The sequence below is a fragment of the Passer montanus genome, unplaced genomic scaffold (genome assembly GCF_014805655.1).
Source record: "Passer montanus isolate IOZ18808 unplaced genomic scaffold, ASM1480565v1 scaffold151, whole genome shotgun sequence".
NCBI classification, from domain to species: Eukaryota; Metazoa; Chordata; class Aves; order Passeriformes; family Passeridae; genus Passer; species Passer montanus.
Window position 1 is genome coordinate 434,869 of NW_024362163.1, and position 18,294 is coordinate 453,162.

At 36.6% G+C, this 18,294-nt stretch overlaps 1 protein-coding gene across 3 annotated transcripts in view; it reads left to right on the top strand.

The window, feature by feature from the left end:
- Window positions 1-18,294, top strand: part of BANK1 (B cell scaffold protein with ankyrin repeats 1) — a 132,559-nt gene that overhangs the window by 38,804 nt on the left and 75,461 nt on the right. For all 3 annotated transcript variants that reach the window (XM_039702008.1, XM_039702009.1, XM_039702010.1), the window contains exons 6-8: window positions 1,288-1,430; window positions 8,216-8,336; window positions 16,511-16,707. In XM_039702008.1, coding sequence (XP_039557942.1) covers window positions 1,288-1,430; window positions 8,216-8,336; window positions 16,511-16,707 — 461 coding nt within the window. The remainder of the gene's footprint in view (window positions 1-1,287; window positions 1,431-8,215; window positions 8,337-16,510; window positions 16,708-18,294) is intronic.

Sequence of the window (18,294 nt, forward strand, 5' to 3'; positions counted from 1 at the left end):
GGAGGTTTTTTCCAACCTAATTGATTTTGAGATTTTCATCCTGAACACTGTCCTGAGACAATGGCCACATATGGACTGAGAGTTCTTTATCATTGTGGTGGTACAGAGTTTGTTTTGAGCAACCTGACTGGAAAGTATGTAACAAGCAGGGAACTTCCATCTGTAGCTGGATTTCAGAGAACAAAAGCTGCACTCTTCTTGCACAGATCTTAAAAGAGTCTTCCAAGTTTTGGGTTTTGTTTTTTGTGAGAACACTGTTGATCACAAAAAGGTTTCTGTAGTACTTGAAGAAATAAAATGTGAAAAGTTAATGAAATATTAAAAAATTGTCAGAGAGCTGTAGCTAAGTTTAATTATGTTTCACATATCATTTTTGTTTGGTGTTTATTCTGTTTTAAAACCTGGAAAAGTGGAAATCTGGAAGTATCCTGTTTCAGATCCATCTGATCTGATGCTATAGGAGAAATGCTGTGTTTTACTGGGTTTTTTTTGTTTTTTTTTTTTAAGCCCACCTTTGAGCAGTTTCCATCTACGTGATTTAATGTGATGTACTATTAATCTAGTTTCTCTGGCCCTATTCCTCTTCTCCATTTTCAGAATTGCCCCTTTTTTCACTGTTTTGTGGGCAGAGTTAGTGTTTTAAGAAGACTGTGCTAGTGTGATCCAGCAGAATGCCTGGCACAACAAGCACTAATGGGTTGGGAAATGTACTCATAAAGTAGGCTTGTGCTGCACGCACAGAGCAAATCATGCTGAAGTAACAGACTACAAGTGCCTCTCTCCTTGGCTTTTGCGAGGTAAACAACTGGAATGGATTAATTATACTACAATTTCTGCAGCCTAGCTCAAATACAATTTTGAGAATCTTGACTGCAATTAAGAGAAATGTTTCATAAGGTGAATAGCGATTGCTGTATTTGTGATAAATGCACTTTTCCTTAACATGTAGGCATAAGGGAGCTGATTATAGGTCATCAGGCTATCAAAGGGCAGTTGGAAATTTTAAGCATTCTGTTTTCATCTCCTTTCTGATGTGAAGCAATACAATAGCTTTGCTTTATACAGATTTAAAGATATGTATTTTCTTTTGTCAGCTTTCTGATGTTAGACTGAAAGAACTGAATAAAAAAACTGACTACTCTGAATCATCTGTGAAATGCAAATCCAGTCAGATCATCAATTCTATGTTTTTCTGTGATATTTTCTGTTCTTTTACTCATTCCCTGAGATCTCTGGTCTGGGACTGTAAAATTTTTTCAGCTGGTGTTCTGATTTGTGTTTTATAAGATTTTCCTGCTGGCCCTGTATATGTAAATGTCTACTGTGGGGGAGTCATTAAGAAGACAGCACAGATTGAATACTATACTGCACTAGAGGAAATTGAACCCATTTTAAAGAAAGTGGCTGACCCAATAGCTTTCACTTGTCAGGTAAGTTGACTTCTCAAATTTTAATTAAAGAAAAATAGACTGTAAGTGCCTAAATGAACTAAGAGATGGTATGAAATCTTTTGATTGCGCAGTAACTTGTAATGGCTTAGTACTAGGCTCAGGATTAAGAAGCCTGCCTCTGAGATGTCTGGTGATAATCAAGTCAGGCAAGAGAAAACAAATTTGTCAATGTTCTTTTTTTGTTTAGAGAGTGAGGTCAACATACTTTGTGCTGTATATGCCCAATGAGCAACATACTGCACTCCAAAGATTGAAAATAAGAACAAATATTAGTGAAGTCCCTCTCCATTTAAAGTGTATTTTTTTTGTATGTTCTGAAACCAATAGACGCAAGTAATCTTACACCACATGGTATTTGGAGGGTTATTATTCATTCACCATCAAACCAAATTTTTCTGGCACAGTTTGTATGGGAAGCAGTAGGTTGCTGTTGATTAGAATCCATTTACAGCTGCTGAATTCTCATTCATGTGATTTGCTGGTTGCCATGCAGATTCTTTGCGTATATTTAGAAAAAAATCAGGTTTTGAGCCTTGTTTCAGTCTGCAGTGCTCTGTAGCATGTTCTTTCCCAGTGGCACATAAGAAATAACAGGAGAAGAAAGCATATATTAAGAAAGAATAGAATCTCAAGTGTCATTTGTTGAATGTTGGGTAGCCCCTGCAGACCTTGCACAATGTCTATATCGTAATTGCAAAGCCAGAACAAAAATAATAGATTGTGTTTCCAGTGCAGACAATCTCATTTTCCTGTGACAAATATACCTTATCCACCACCTAAGGCATTACACTCATAACAAAAGAATTAATAAAATATGATGTATTGCATTATTAGTGTTCTATTAAGGATGAGGCTAGATTCCTTCCAAGCACAAGTTACTTCTGTTCTAGGAAAACAGGCTGTTGCACAAGAAAAATAGTGCAACTCAAAGAACAAATGTGTTTTTAAATTCCTTATGGTATCCATCATTTTTTAGCCTATATTTTGATGTATGTCTAAGTAAGCCTCTAACAGGTTTCATTTAAACCTCTATGCATAAGAAGTGTGCCATAATGATTTAAAAATTTATCATTAACATGGTAACCTAGATGCCTGCAACACACAAGATATTTCCACAATTATTTGTGTTATTCAGGAGTTTGACCCTTTGTTTAACCAGCGTGACTGATATTTATTAAAGCACATGCAATTCAAATCGTATTCAAATGCAAAAATAATTCTGTGCAGAGCAGTAGTGCACACCAGGAAATACAGCTGTAGTGTTATGAAGTATGTTTAACATTTCCTCACCTTTACTCCTCTGAATAATAAGCAAGGGTTTAAATGAGGTGCCGATGCTATATGCTGTTATTTTTATTGTTTTGGTAACTTAAAAACTAATGTAAAAAAAAGTAGTTTTAATTGGGTAGGCTCTACAGTCCACACAATGGCATGGCTACTCTGTGGCAAAGTGTACTAATGCTAATTCCTCTGTAAGTGTACCTATGTGTCTCATTTAATGTTACCTGCTGGGCCTCAGAATGCAGTACAATAACTACCTAGGTTGCTAATTGTTTCTGCAAACTTTTTAAATGAGCTCCTGATTTAATGTCAACAAGCTACATCATAAAGATGTAATTTACAGAACATAATTTAACTTAATCTTTAAAATATGTTCACAAAAGGAAAAACAAAACAGACTTGATACTAATTAGAATTCCCATCAAGAAGCAGCAATAGTAGTAACTTCTGTTTAACCAGGATAATTAAAACCTTTGAGACTATCAACTTGTTTGCAAAAGTGTCCTGGGGCAACAGTCATTTATCTATGCAAAGTAACAATCAAACACAATGGAAAACAAAACTGATATGAAATAGAAAAGCTTACAGCAATTATTGATCAAAGCAATATGACTCTGTGATTCAAGGGAAAGTTCAAGATTTTTGCAAATAGTTGCAATATGAGAAGTATATCCTTATTAAAATTCTGTGGTGAAAGGAAATGGCTGCATTAGCTCACACCAAAGACACAGTGCTTTGGTAAAATGCTTACATTATTTTCTGTACTGCCTCGCCAACCTTTCCAGCTCCTTTGAAATGCTTCACTTTGTCCCCCAATAAAGCCAAAGAGACAAACCCCAACAAATAGGATTACAGCTATCCATTCCTTTTAGTGATGGTCAGATGAATTCATGGATATTAGTGGGAGACTATCAAAATATGGTACCACTGCATTTATGGATCTGTTTTTTGAGAGCAGTTAAAGATTGCCATTAGCTAAGGTTTAGATTAAACACAAGATTTTTACAAATCATGGTTTTGGATAAAATTCTTTGCTACGTCTGATAGATTGTAATTTTCTGTTCCAATTTTTTTCTGAATTTGAAAAGCATTTACCAACATCAGCAAGACATTTTACACAACCAAATAAATATTTTAAATGTAATTGAATAAATAAATAAAATTAAATTAGTTTCTTCGCATGAAGTTTGAAAGAAAAAACCTGAAATGTTAAAAGTAAGAAAAGTTGGGGTCATAATAACTGAATTGTAATCCTGAATGGATTTGCTATGAGAATATGGGAGGGTGAAAGTTGGCTAAAGGTCATTATTTTTGGGTCTCTCACTTTCACAATTCCACATTCAAGAAACTCTCTTAGGGAGTTTATGTTCTTACAGTAACCTAATGTACAGAGTGATTTTAAGGTTTTTATAATTCATAATTAAACTTTTTTATATTTCATGTTTTACTTTACATCAGCTAATCATTTCAGCATTGCACTGGATTTATATGCTGTATTGATTTTTCTCTCAGTTTCTACCAAATGGAAATATTGATTCAATTATTTAGTGTTGGGGTTTCCTGGCATAGATTTATTTGGTTTCAAAATTTAAAAAAAATTGAAGCTAAGGTCATATCCTTATTACTGAAGTTGGTAAATTCATATTAGCTTGAGTGACTTGGAATATCTAGAGAGATTGAGGAAGTCTTTATGACAAGCTTTGGTTGAATAATATTCCTAGTATTGTGGGATACTTGGTATCTTAAATGATGTTTTTATCATAATCATTAAACAGGATTCGAGTTACAATTGATACTGGAAAAGAAGAATGAAAATAAACTGCAACCTTCTCCATGAAAACTTGTAAAATAGCTATATGATTTATGTGGTGATATTTGTATGCATCTCTACCTGATCCCCAAAGATACTTCATTTGAAACTGTATTTAATATTTCAGTCTTCTCAGCCACATCAACAGATGTTATTTTAAAATGCTTCTTTCTTTTCCGCTAGGTATGAAAGTTTTCCATATTCTATCACTGGCTAAAATTGTCAGAAATGCCTGACTGGTTTTAAACCTCATTGGCAGAAGCAATCCAGACATGAAAGTGCATATAAAGTAGTGTCTGATGTGTAAGAACTAATGAAGAAGTTCATCTTTATGTAAATGTAACCTTGTTAGTACTGCCAAAGCCAGTGGAATATGCTAATTTACTGGCTGTGGATGCTGTGTTTCAGTGGCACAAATTTTCAGGACTTGCTTAGTAGTTATTAAAGAACGTAGGTAATCTCAGTCACAAAAAATATGTTGTGCTTGGTGGTCTCCTTTTTCAAGGATGCTTTTGGAAGCCCAGGTGTGATGGTCAGCACTTGGGGCTTTTCTGTTCACAGCTGTGTCCTGTTGCTGTGGAAAGGAATGAGGGAATAGAGACAGTGCCTACGGCTGGAGAGGTGGAATGGACAAGCAGTGAGGCTTGTGGAAGGATTCCCAATACTGCAGCAGAGAAGTTGGCTGTGCTTCAGAGAGTATGGGAATTGTCTGCAGCCTCACTAGCTTAGTTCTGGGAGGCTGCAAGGACATAGAGGGAAACTAGCACTATTGTGTATTTTCTCTAGTGTTGTAAATCTGTATTTGGACAAAAGGTGGTCTTTCTCAAAGTCTGAGTCACTCAGAGTTCTCTTGCAGGGTGCCTGATTTCAAGTCCAACTTTAAATACAGTTCTGCGTCTGTTGGCTTTGGTGAAGGTTCCCCAGGAACTTCAGGTTTGTAATTGGTCAGTGAGATTTCTTGGGCAGATTTCTTGGGCCTATGGAGATCTGTGTAGGGTATGTTAAAATACATAAACACAGCAGTCTTTGAGTCTGTGAATGCTCTGGAGCAGAAATGGGCAGTAAAGAAAAAGTCTCTAAACCGAATTGTTTCTTGAGGAGAGGCTCTTTGTGATCTGGAGCTGGATAATGCAGTGGCCCTATTCCTACTTCTGTTTTCCTTTTGTTTTACCTGCTATCTTCACATAAATGCTGAAACAGGCCCTCCTGTATGTGAGATAAAAGATACAGCTGCCTTTATTTTTTTTTAATTACCTAATCTTTTTTTTCCTTTTGTGTCTTTGCTACAGAGTAGCACAACAAAACTCACCATTACAGTTCAGTAAACAACATAGCTTGTTAAATCATTGCTTAAGCCCTCAGATTTTACATCCCAAGAGTAAGAGGAAAAACAAAAAGTTGAGGTGGTGGAAAACTTGAAACAAATTGCACAGTTAAATTTGCATAAGAAATGCATTATTCCTGAATGTAATTCATAGAAATGGATGGGCTGGTCATTGGAGGCCTGTTGAAGTATGAGAAATTTTGCTACAGGTTCCTGAAGGTCAGCTCTGCTCAAGAACTTGTTCCATCTTAGGTTGTAAAACCATGATTTATTCCATGTAAATTTGGTTGTCTAAGCATGAAGTAAGAGCTATGCGTTCTTAAGGCACTTCTTCCATTGGTTTCTGACTGAATAAAAGGAATGAGGAAGTGTTTTGTTCTCAGCTCCTATTAAAAAGTAGAGATTTGTAGGCAAGATGTCCCAGAATGCTTGCTGAAAAGAAACTGTGTGGTGCTTATTTCACTTGGACGTACATTTCAACCTGAAACTGCTCCTCTGGAAGATAAGAGGCAGGAATCATTGAGAAGGGTTTTGTTTGTTTGTTCATTTTCTTTTGAACCGGGAGGTTTAGATAGAGAGCACAATTTGTGGGGGGTATCCCTGCCATTTTAAATGGAGATTAAAAATATTACCTAATGCTTAGTTTGTCTAGAAGCCCACTTAATTCTTATTCTCTGCCTAGTGGGGTATTTACTACACAGTTGCTTCAGTGAGTACCAGTGGTTTTGAGCCTCTCTATTCATGACACAGGATCTGCCATGTACACTCATCTGAGCTAGTTCCTGTGTTGTTGGTTTTGTCCTACTCTAGATTGAACTCTGTTAAGGTAATGTAATGATAATGTATCTAAGACCTATTTGGAGAGAGAATAGTATGGTTTCCTAACTGAATTTTTGTAATATTCCTCTTAATAACTTCTAAACGTAGTGTTGTTTTTCATGCTAATAGTTTGAGGGTTTATAGATATTTTGGAGGGTTTTGCATATGCTTTCTGAATTTGCACAGTAAGTCTTTTACTCAGGTTAGATTTTTATTCTAGAACAAGCCTCAAAGATCTTTTTTCCTAGGTGGAGTCTTAATGCTTATTTTTCCTTATTGAAGATTATTACATGTATTCATAATTATTGAATAAAAAATACTGAGGAGGTAGTGTGACAGCACAGAAGGGGAGTGAATTATAAAAAGAAATGCAATGGTTTTGACGTATCTTAATATTGGAGGGGCCAGGGTTAATTATGGGGAAATAAACAATCATACTATTAGCTTCTTACCTGCATAAATGTCTCTTCTAATTCTTGTTAGGAGTTGAATGAAAATTATATCCTGCCTCTGCATTCAATGTTTTCTGATCACACCATACTTACTTTTCTTATTCCCTTTTTAACAGCCTTGGGAATTGAACTTCATGTTTCGTCAGTACACCCCCCTGTCATTTTCTCCTCAGCATGTCAGTCATAGACTTGCTTTTTAAATTCATATGCTAAGCATGTCTGAAGATGTTCCATTTTAGTCATCCCAGAATCACCTTGACCAGCAACAGTCCAGCTGTGGGAAGGCAAACTTTAACACAGGGCTACGGACCCTGAGCAGAGTAAAGCAACTCTCCCTCTGCTGTGGCTGAGCTCCTTTTGGTGCCCAGTGCAGCACAGACTGGAGTACACAGCTGTAGTACTTGGTGTAAAATGTCCTTACTCTTCAAGTGACTTCTCTGGCTACTCTTAGTAGTCAGGCTGCTCTTGTCAAGCCAGGCAAAGAAATATTTAATTCTGGCTGCCTTGAAAGTTGTTAGGTGTCGATCTCGACTTTCTGTCCAGAAAGAGGCACTCAGAAATCTCCTGGAAGTTAGTGCAGATTTCCCTTGTCTAAAGACTGTGTGTTTAGTAGGAAGCTGATCTATCTGGTTGATACTAGTTTTTTGCTCTGGTGACAATGTTATATTTTGGCTGATGAAACTGAAGCCATTTCCTACCTAGAGAAGTCCACAATCTTAATGTAATAGTTTTGGGTAACAGAGAGCTACTATAATCTTTAAACTCACCCTGAATTACTACTGTAGTACAATATAGAACTTCCTGTCCTTACACTTCATCCAGAAGTTTTTGAGTCATGTCTGAACTTCATATGTTATAATCCATGTTTATGTACAGTTGGATCATGTTGTCATAATTCTTTTGTATTAAAGTATCTCTTCTAGAGTTTTCAAAAACTGTGCTTCTCTTACTGAAAGAGAGTTTGCCATAATACTGTTTGAGTAATTTGATTCCCCAGCATTCTGAGACTGAAGTTAAAAATGCATATGCAGAAAATGCACTAATTTTTTTTCTGGTTTTTTTCCTTTCTTTTAAACAGGCATTGAAATTTTCTTCTGTAGAGAAGGTAGACAATGTTCTGACTTCATTACTGAAAAGCAAAATATCTACTTATGAATTCAGCCTACTCCAAAGTGAAGAAGAGCGACATCACCAAGCTGGTGAGTCACTTGTTCTATGTATTGATTTTTATTACTGATGCTATGGTTATTACTTATAAATGTTAATAAGACTGTCCTTAAGTGTTGAAAGCATCTAGTGAAATGGAAGAATCCACAATAAAGACAACATAAGCAGAAAAAAAATGGGAGAAATAATTCTGTAAATCATTACTTTGTGACTCAGTACTTTGTATTCATACTTCTCTGGATTTTTGATCAGCTTTGGATTAACTGCAAATTGACAGCTTTGGAGCTGACCAAATTTATACTTGGAGAGAAAATGATCTATAAGAGTCATGTGGAGATGCCTGTACATTATATATTTTTTACTAATGGCAGTTCTGCAATGCAGTTTAAACTGTACTTTTTCCAAGTATGGGAGAAATCTGAAAGTTTTCTCTGTCTGAAAATAATGGATGGCTTTTGATCTTAGAACAGCACTAAACTTCTCCAGTCACTTTTAGTACCTATGCACTTAATGGTTTTCATTACTTCTGGCAAAAAGATAATTTTGTTATTTTTAATTTTTAAAAGAAGACATCCCAGTGAGTTTAAAATAGGATATCTCTATAAAGTAGATACATTATATGCACAATTCAGTCATGCATCAACAGAAGCTGTCGTTAGTACCAAATAGAGGGCCCTTGTTGAATTCATTAGCCACTTACTAGGGATTCAGACTGGTTTGCAATAAACTAAGAGTGTGGTTATTTAGCTTGTGTTTTGAAAGCATCATTATGATGTTAGTTCAAATGTGTATTAAACCTCAGCTTTTTTAAGAAACTTTTGGGAAAAAACATTACTTAAGAAAATGTGTTTTCCTTCTAAAATACTTGAGAAAGATGTGTTCAGGATTCTGCTTCACTTCTGTTTTGTGAGGCTGGACTCTTGTTTTGAGAGAGAAATGTACAATCAGTGAACCTATCACTTCTCATAACCAAATACAAACAAATTCTGAAGGTAGCACTACTGGGATTGCCAGCATGTTTCCTTTCCTTTTCTTTGTTGATGCAATTCACTCCTCTGTATTAGGTAAACATGATTCAACTTGTAATGTAAAAATGAGCTTAAATATCAGTTAGTGGGAGCAAATAAATGAGGTGCCTGTCCTTGACATTTTCCTGTGCCAGACTGTAGGATGGGAGTGGATAACACAGATTCAAAAGTCCTTCCCTATGTGAAATGTTAGTTGATGAGCAAAAGATTTTTCACTTCTTTAATAACTATTAGATCTGGTGGTGTTTTTGAATGTTGAGAATAATGCTAACCAACCTGCTATGGCCCCCCCAAAAAAGCCAGTGTGTTTTAAGAGCAAGTTGACTGCTTGAGCCAATAGTGATCTTAAAATGATGCATGGCCCCAAAAGAAGGAGCAAAGTTAGATGCCCAGATTGTTCATGGAAAAAAATTATGTGTTTGCAGTGCTGGAAGCAATTAGAATGTGGAAGGCTTAGATTCTCATCCCTCTTCTGCCTGAAAGGTATATAAACCTATGTCTTTGACTCACATAAAAGAATTCCAGACAGTCACTAGACATGTCCAGTAGTGGATGAGAGGAGTGCAAGCTTTCAGCATGAGGTATAGGGAAGAGAAATTGTATTGCTGTACATAGATGCTTTTATTTGAACGGTCTTGTACATCAAGTGCAGCTGATAAATTGCTGCACTTGAAAGATCTCAATATGACCTCAAAATGAACCAAGAATGAAGAATTTATGATTAATTTATTGGATAACTAATGAATTACATGGTTTGACTTCTCACAAAGTATTGCAGCTGTGTGATTAAAAACTTGGGAGTGTAAAAGTAAATACAAAAGGCATATGATGTAATGAAATTAAAATGCATTGTGATGCTTTCCTGTACAGACAGTAGTTTAGATCAAAATATCATGAGATGCAAGCTTGCTTACATAATTTTTAAGGCACCAATCCCATCCCCAAAATGACTGTTCAACATTTTTTTTTTAGTATTACAATGCAGTATTTGGGAGCAGTCAGTGGCTAGGCTGATAATGACAAGATAGGTGGCAAAGGTGCAAAAGGTTAACTCTGATACAGATGTGCCAGATAAATGCAGACTGAATAGAAACCACTGGAAAATGTGTTTAGCAAACAGCATTAACTGAAGACAGAGCCGAGACTTGTCTGGGATTTTTAGTGGTGGTGTCATCTCTTGTGAAAGAATGTAACTAAAGGTGGAAATACTGTCTGAAATATTGTGCATTCCATACTGAATTGATTTCAGGGTATAGTATGTGCACATTATTCTTTTATATTCTGGTAATTGAGGATCCAGTCAAAGCATGCCAACAAATCCAAACTCATATTTCAAAATATTTATTGAGAAATAAGTTTCTTTTTGCAAAGTCCTGATTCTCAGAATCCTCAGATTTGGGAAATTTTGTTGCATTGTTTCCTGACCAAGAAATAACAATTTACTTGAGGAAAACCTGCTTAATTTTCCACTATTAATTAATTTTCCCTTTTTACAAGTTATCTATTGCTATTTCTCTAATTCAACTCAACTACTAACGTTATGAAAAGTCCTGAACTTGCTTTATATAAAACAGTGCTTTTTGTCACCTAAAACTGCTTGCAACATTGCAAATTCTGTCCTGATTTCTGTAATTCTTTTTTCCAAGTTGAAACATCTATCCCAAAAGAAGAAAGAGAGTCTGGGTTTTTAGCTTCTAGCAGAATAATGGGGGGAGAGAGAAGGTACTGGTATTGGCACTGTAGAAGTCATCTTAGGTGCTATTTAAATTGCTAAGAAAAACAGCCGTGTCCTGTTTCAATAATTTGGGAAATAAAAGAAGGATGTCTTACAAGATGTGCAGAAATATCACTGTAGGCCACTCTGTTTCCTTACTTCAATTTTATGAAAATTCCCACAGGCTAAGACAATGGTACAATAGAGTAATATTAGATTTTATGCTCTGTTTTATAGCTGAGGTTTTGTAGAATTCTCTGCAGAGAAGAGAAAGGAATATGACAGGGCAGAACATACAAAAAACCCCCAGCAATACCTTGTGTATGTCAAAAAGAACTTTAATTAAAAGCAAGCACTGGCCTCAATGTAAGTTGAAAGTTGAAGCCACCTTAAAGCACCTAATAATGTGCCACTTAGGACTTTCCCTTTAACCTTTCCTTCCAGCTTGTGATCATCTGCTAACTAGTTCTTAGTGTAGGTGCCAAACAGGCACAGTTTTTCTCTGTTAGCATTCTCCATTAAAGGACTCATGATGAGCAAAAGCTACTTTACCCCTACTACACCCTTACTGCTTTTGCTCAGTTCTATATAGTTAGCTGAAATGTATGGGTTGCTCCAGCAAACAAAATTTCCAGCAGTTTCCATCAAAAATGAACAGTGTGACAAACTTGCAAGCTCAAGAACGGTATTTTCTGCCTGAAGCACATGGGCTTTCAAATAATTACAGCCTCTTCCTACTGTGTATAATGCAAAACTTTATTTGAAGTGGTTAAACATGGTATGATGGAATTTTCTTTACAGCAGAACATCTAGTTTGTCTTAAGAGCTCAGCTCAGTTTGGAGAATTGACAGTTAAAGAACAGTTATAGACTAAAAAAACAAACACAAATAGATCTTGTAGTGGGCTTTTCTTACCTGTTCTTTTGACAGTGGTATCCATAGTTGTCATTGATTTCTCCTGTAGAAGCTGGTGGAAGGAGAGAAGTTCTTCAGATTTTCCTACTGGCTTGGGAGGGATTCAAACAATTAGTGATGTCTCTTTTCACAATGAGGGCAAAAAACAAAGACCAGGAAGCTTCAATCATCTCTTTTGAGGTTGTTAACCATACTGTATTTCATAATTACATATGGATTTGGGGGAGGAATTTCTAAGTCCAAGGACATATTTTCCTTTCACTTCATGGGAGGCAAAGCTATTAGCTTATGTTACTAGCTAATTATTATTAGCAGAGAGTGGCTACTGGTACCACAGCTGCATGCAGAAATGAACACTGAAATATTGCTGAGGTTGCTGAAACAGCAGCATCCATCTGCACTGTCAGTATCGCATTTACCAAGACAACAATTGTACCGAGGCAGCCTCAAGGAGTTCCTTGGGCTCTGAGGGAGGGCTCAGCAGCAAGACTGGGAAAGTTTGGACCTTGGAGAGTGCAGGGTGCTGGCAGTTGAGTGCCTGAAAGTCAGACTATTGAAAACTGTCTGAAGTTAGTGAGGCTCAGTCATCTATGGGTCCTCACAAAGAGTTTTTGCCTTGTGTCACAACTCGATGCCACCAGTCTCCAGGTTCATGAGCAAGAGACTAAAACTGTCTATTTGAACCCCTCATTTAATTTTTGAGTTTTATGTAGAAGCACCAATGTTGCTTTTAAAGTTCTCCTGCCTTTGCAACTTACTTTCTAAGCAGTCAGAGTATCTCTTCTTCATGCTATACACTTGGCTTGGAGAGAATAGCTAGCTTTTATATATCTTTTTATATATATAGCTTTTATATATCTTTTAATAATATCTATCCATTTTTTAGTATTTTAATACATGGTCAGTGTTATGTCATTTATGCTCAGTGGTGATAATTACAGATACATAAAGAGTAAACAACTTTATCCAGTGCCACAGTAGGAATGTTGCTGTAAAATATAGGGCCAAGGAAAACTTAAGGCTCAGTGCCAAGTGAATGAACCCTGAATGTAATCCTATTAAGAAATTGATTACAAAAATCTGAAATGAAGTTGCAAACAAGGCTTTCTGTATGACATGTCTTATCCCATCCAGATTAAGAACCAGCTGAATCCTACAACCAATTTAGAGAAAAGCAATTGCAAAGCCAACAAAGACAACAAACTTTTTTTTCCTGCTTATTACAAGGAGTGATATTAAAAAAAAGTGTCTTTGAAACTTGGTTTATAAATTTCTTTCTTTTTACCATCCTCTGTGGCTGGCTAAGGTATTTCATTTGTTAATGATGTAGTTTCCTGTAATGTTCAAAGTATGTAAGCATAGGAGTCCTGCCTGAATATCAAACTCAGCTAGTGAGGAGTTGAGTGGTGACCAGGAAAAACAGCTCAAGTGCAAGGAGCTGAAGGGATTTTGGAATACCCCTGTTCTGTGTTACTTTAAGAGTGTAGAAATGCATTCTAGGCAGGTATATGCCTGCCTAGAGCAGGCTTATGAATACCACCTACTCTTCCTCTCTTTCTGTTGGTGAAGAAATCATAGCATCCAGTCCATTGGTAATACAGACTTGATTGGACCATGTTATTATACTGTGTTAAGGCTCTTTCTACTGACTTATATTTGACCTTCTGGTATTGCCTAACAGGGTGCAAACTATTGAGTACCTATTACATTGCTAGACATCTAAAAAAACAAATAGCAAAACCCACAATACTAAGACAAGCAGTTTGAGCATTTGTGGAAGTTTTTTAAAATATTGGCTCAGGTTTGAACACTTTTTTTAAGAGAATCCTATTTTTTTCTTACATTTAGAAAAATCTAGATAAAAATAAGTCAAATGCATTTACTCTGGGCTAAAAATGATAGTTCTTTAAATGATAGAATCAAACTTAGTTTGTGGAACTTTAATTAAAAAGTTGCATAGCATGTGCTTGTCTCAGAAACCTTAGCTGTTATGCAGTTTTAAGATTGCCTATTGTAGCCCAAAGGATTTTAAAGCACACTGCAAACACAAGGGAATATAAACTACAACACATTCTCTTGTTGATGGAAGTTCAGCCTGCCAAGGTGGCTAAAACAAGTGGCTTGATTTACACAGGTGCTGTGTATTTACAGTTTCTTGCTTAGATTTTTCTTTGCCTGGTGGAAATAAAAGTCAGGCAACACTAAATTTGTTTAAAAATCAGTTTAGGGTTGTTAATGGTACTTTTGATTAAATTGTAGCCCACTTAAATACCTTCTGTCAAAATAATAGTGGAGTGGGATAGTGCTGGAATATTCTTTGTCCAAAATACAGTCAAAATTGTCCTAACATTTTTTTTTTCTCAGTTAGTATTTAGCTATGCCTGTTCCAAGAGCTGCTCTTGTTCCTTTTAGGAACCACTTATTTAGTGATGGGTTGAGATTTTACTCTCTCCCATATTATGATTCTGCTGGAGCAAAAATGGTGGGCAGGGGAAGTACACAAATGAGCCAAATTTCACAATGCAGAAGAATGTAAAACTTTAGGAAGCTTGTTAAAGACTGGCAGCAAAGAGTTTTCCATAACGAGTTATAATTTCTTCCAGCACTCTACGTCCTGGCTAACCTGCAGGACATCTGATGACAGGGATATAAAATAAATCTCAAGAAAGACAGAAGAAATTGTGTGAATTCCTAAGCTGTAGTCGTCGATGGGAGATGTGTGGAATTAGACTGTCTGGAATTTAAGGGACCATGAAGTTACTGCAAAAATAGGCAGCCTGAACACAAAGAAATTACCAGGACTAACTGGCATTCTTCAACAGCTGTGAAGGAGTTTTAGAGTAGATAATCTGGGTTTCTAACAATGCAATATTTCATTTTTTTAGTACTAAGAGGTGTGATCAAATCAGGAGTGATGCCCAAACCCAGCTTCTCAGGCAACCCTGTGCCCTAGAAGCAGGTTAATGTATTATCTCTACAGGACAAACTAATATAAGTGTTAATAAAATAAGTCTTCTGCAATGTGAAGTCTGGCTTTATGAGTTTCTTGTAGATTTTTTTACTAGTCAGTGAACCTGGTTATGTCAGTAACTGACTGGGTATGGTTGGATAACTAACCAAAGCCAGGAGACAGGCAAGTGGGAAAAATCTTTTTTTGCTGGTCATACGAAGTGTTCAGCATAACAAGAAAAAAGGCTAATGGGGGTGGGGAATGAGAGATTTAGTAATTATGCAGTAAAATGTCAGATGATATTCATTACAGGTGAAACCAAAGTAGTGCAATGGTATCATCCAAAATGAGAGGATTTGAGCAGTTAGTGCTGAGGAATAAGACCACGCAGTTCCATGAGAACATCAACTTGTTGCTAGGCAGCAGATCACAAAGCTAATGAAATACTAGGAATTATTAGAAAAGGAATAGAGAACAAAACAGGACATAATTATGGCAATGCATGAATTATATGGCTCATCCCAAAGTTGAGTATCATGTGCAGCTCTTCTCCTGTCATCTCAAAAGAGTTACAGAAAAGCTGGGAAAGGTTGAGGGGAGAGCAGTGTCTGTGGTCTCTACAAGGCCCAATTAACTAGATTGGAGCCCTTCAAGAAAGAAATTATGGAATTGCATAGAGGGCAGACAGTGATGGAGAATAAGATGAAAAAAGGACTCACAGTTGAACCCTAGTGGAAGCCAGGCTCAAAGCAAACCAGGGGGAGCATTTCTTCATGCACTGGATAGGAAGGATCCTCAGGGTGCAAAGAGTTGATGGTGCCTGGGGCAGGCTGGGTGCATGCTTGGGGAAGAGATACACTGCATGCTGATTTATAGACCAGTTGGTACACAGCCAACCACAAGTATTCAGGAAGTAGAGTATGAATGCAGAGAGAAGTATTTTTTATGCTTAAAATCTTTTTCTTTGCTATTGCATGTTTGGTTGTTGTATGTAACTTGTGGTCATTCATAGTGTTAAAATACAGAAGGATGCTGAAGTGATACACTGAATGTCCCAGTTCTCCAGTGTAAAAATGGTTTTTGGTGAAAATTAATATCATGTTACTTCTGATAAATCCTAAAAATTTTTATTTAGTTCATCTTTAAATTCTCTAATTTTTCATTGCAGGGATAAGCAAATTTTTCCAAGTGTCTGGAAGCCCTTTGAATTTTCAGAAATTATTTTTAATATCAAAACATAACATCATGAACCTGTAAAAATATCCCACTCAAAAATATTCTACCTAAGCAAAAGCATGTCTTGGCTGTAGAATTTTCTGCCCTTTGCAAGAAAGCTTATTTCTCAGTAGAACTGAAGTGCTTTAAAATCCCTCTGTCAGGATAAAAATGAGATTTCTCAGTTACACCAAGGGCTCCTTTATTAATACGTGTATAGACACTGTAAAACTGTTAATTGAAAAAATAATTCTTTGGCTGTTAGTTCAATACAGGGAGCTTGATAACTGTGATTCCACAGCACTGATATTCAAAAGACATTTATAGAAAGTGTTCTATAAAAGCAGAACTTTTGTTTCTTAAGACTTTGTTTTCATTATACAGATAGCCATTTGGAAGAATTTCCTACCCTGCTTCACTGTGCAGCCAGATTTGGCTTGAAGAGACTTGCAGCATTTCTACTCAGTTGTCCTGAGGCCACACAGGCTTGCAAAATAACCAATAAATATGGAGATGATCCGGAAAGTATTGCGAAGAAGCACGGGCACAAGGAATTAAGAAAATTAATCAAAGAATTGTCAGTAAGTCCATGTGCTTTCCATATGTCATCTACAACCAGGGGGCTAAGATTTGTATTACTGACATCCCATAGCATCACTTTTTATAAAGACTGATATGTTGCAGTCGTTCTGTCTGAAAGTATTGTTGTACTCCTGTCTCAGGAAGAGGGGTCAAAATGGGGTGCAGCCACTTTCTTTGTGCACTGATGGTGAAGATCAGAGGTTTTGCACTGCTCTAGTCTTAGGCATGTAATGGAAAGGAGAGCAGTGAGCCAGAAGTACCTTATGTGGCCTGGTTAGATTGGTGCTTTCAGCACCCAAATAATGGTTATATTGTAAGTAGTCTAGACCAGCTGTCTAGAGTAGGAGCTAAAGACTTCTTTAAAGGTCAATTTAAAAGGGACTGTGAACTCTCTCAGCACTGCTGTTCTTCACCATTCAAAGATGAGTTCTTTCCCTGCCTTGGTTGTTCATGCCTCTGTGAAGGAAGGGTAAATTTTATCACCTTTTGATGGAGTAAGTATTTCTTCAGCTGGGTATGCAGGACAGGTTTGGAGCAATAGTTGCCTTTCCATGTGAAAGATAATAGTAAAATAAGGGTCTCTCCTTAGTTCTACCATGTAAATTATTGCAAATAAAACCTAAGAGAATTGCAGTAAAAAAGCAATGTACTATAGTGGCATTTGACAGCTTTAACCTATTTCAACTCTTTTTGTGATAACTGCAATATACACAGATATAATTGTACAGTTCTTGATACTGCAATTGAGATCAAATTTAACTCAAGAAAATATGTTCCTCTCTACCGTCCAGCATAAAGCTGTCCATAAAACCATGCTGTCTTCCTGGATTACCATGTTAGTAATTTCACATTTAACAATTTCTAACTGCTTTAGTTGTCCCACAGGCATCCTTGCACTGGTCAGGAACTTCCTGCCAGTAGCAGTCTGATGTGTAAGGTCAGGCTTTTCAGTTCTTGGAGTTTACCAGTTGGGCTTGAAGTGAATGGGAGTGTATTCCCTAACCTCCCTACCTGTGTATTTGGCTAGGTGCTGTTTTTGTATGGTCAGATACTCTCAGTAAAGTTGTGTGTAAAGGATCGGTAAAAAACATCAGCATATGAATAAGGTGATACTTAAATCTTTGTGAAATACCTTGATTTCTTTTCCAAGATGATCATTATCATCTGAAGGGTTAAAACATGAATGAAATACATTTGAAAACATGGTTTCCATTGATAATTTTTCATGTTTAATGATAATGATTAATTCCACAGGACATCTGTTTTTTACACTAGTGTTGTTGAAACTCAGTTTCTGATGTGTCTTTCTTGTGTACTCCACATGGAACTGGAAGTTTCAGAAAATAGGTACTTTTGTTTTTATCCTAATGCACTCATACTCTGGTTTGGGGCTTCTTCAAGGGAAGACAAGCATGCATGGTACAGACAGGCTAAGGTGATACACAGAGAGTACATTGCAATTCTACAGGCTTTTCACATTTTGATAGACCTCGTCAGTGATGGAAGGCAGTGCTTGTGAGGGTGATTTATTTCACTCTGGAAAATGTGCAAAGTGTGTGCATACCTCTGGTTAGTTTTTCTTTATT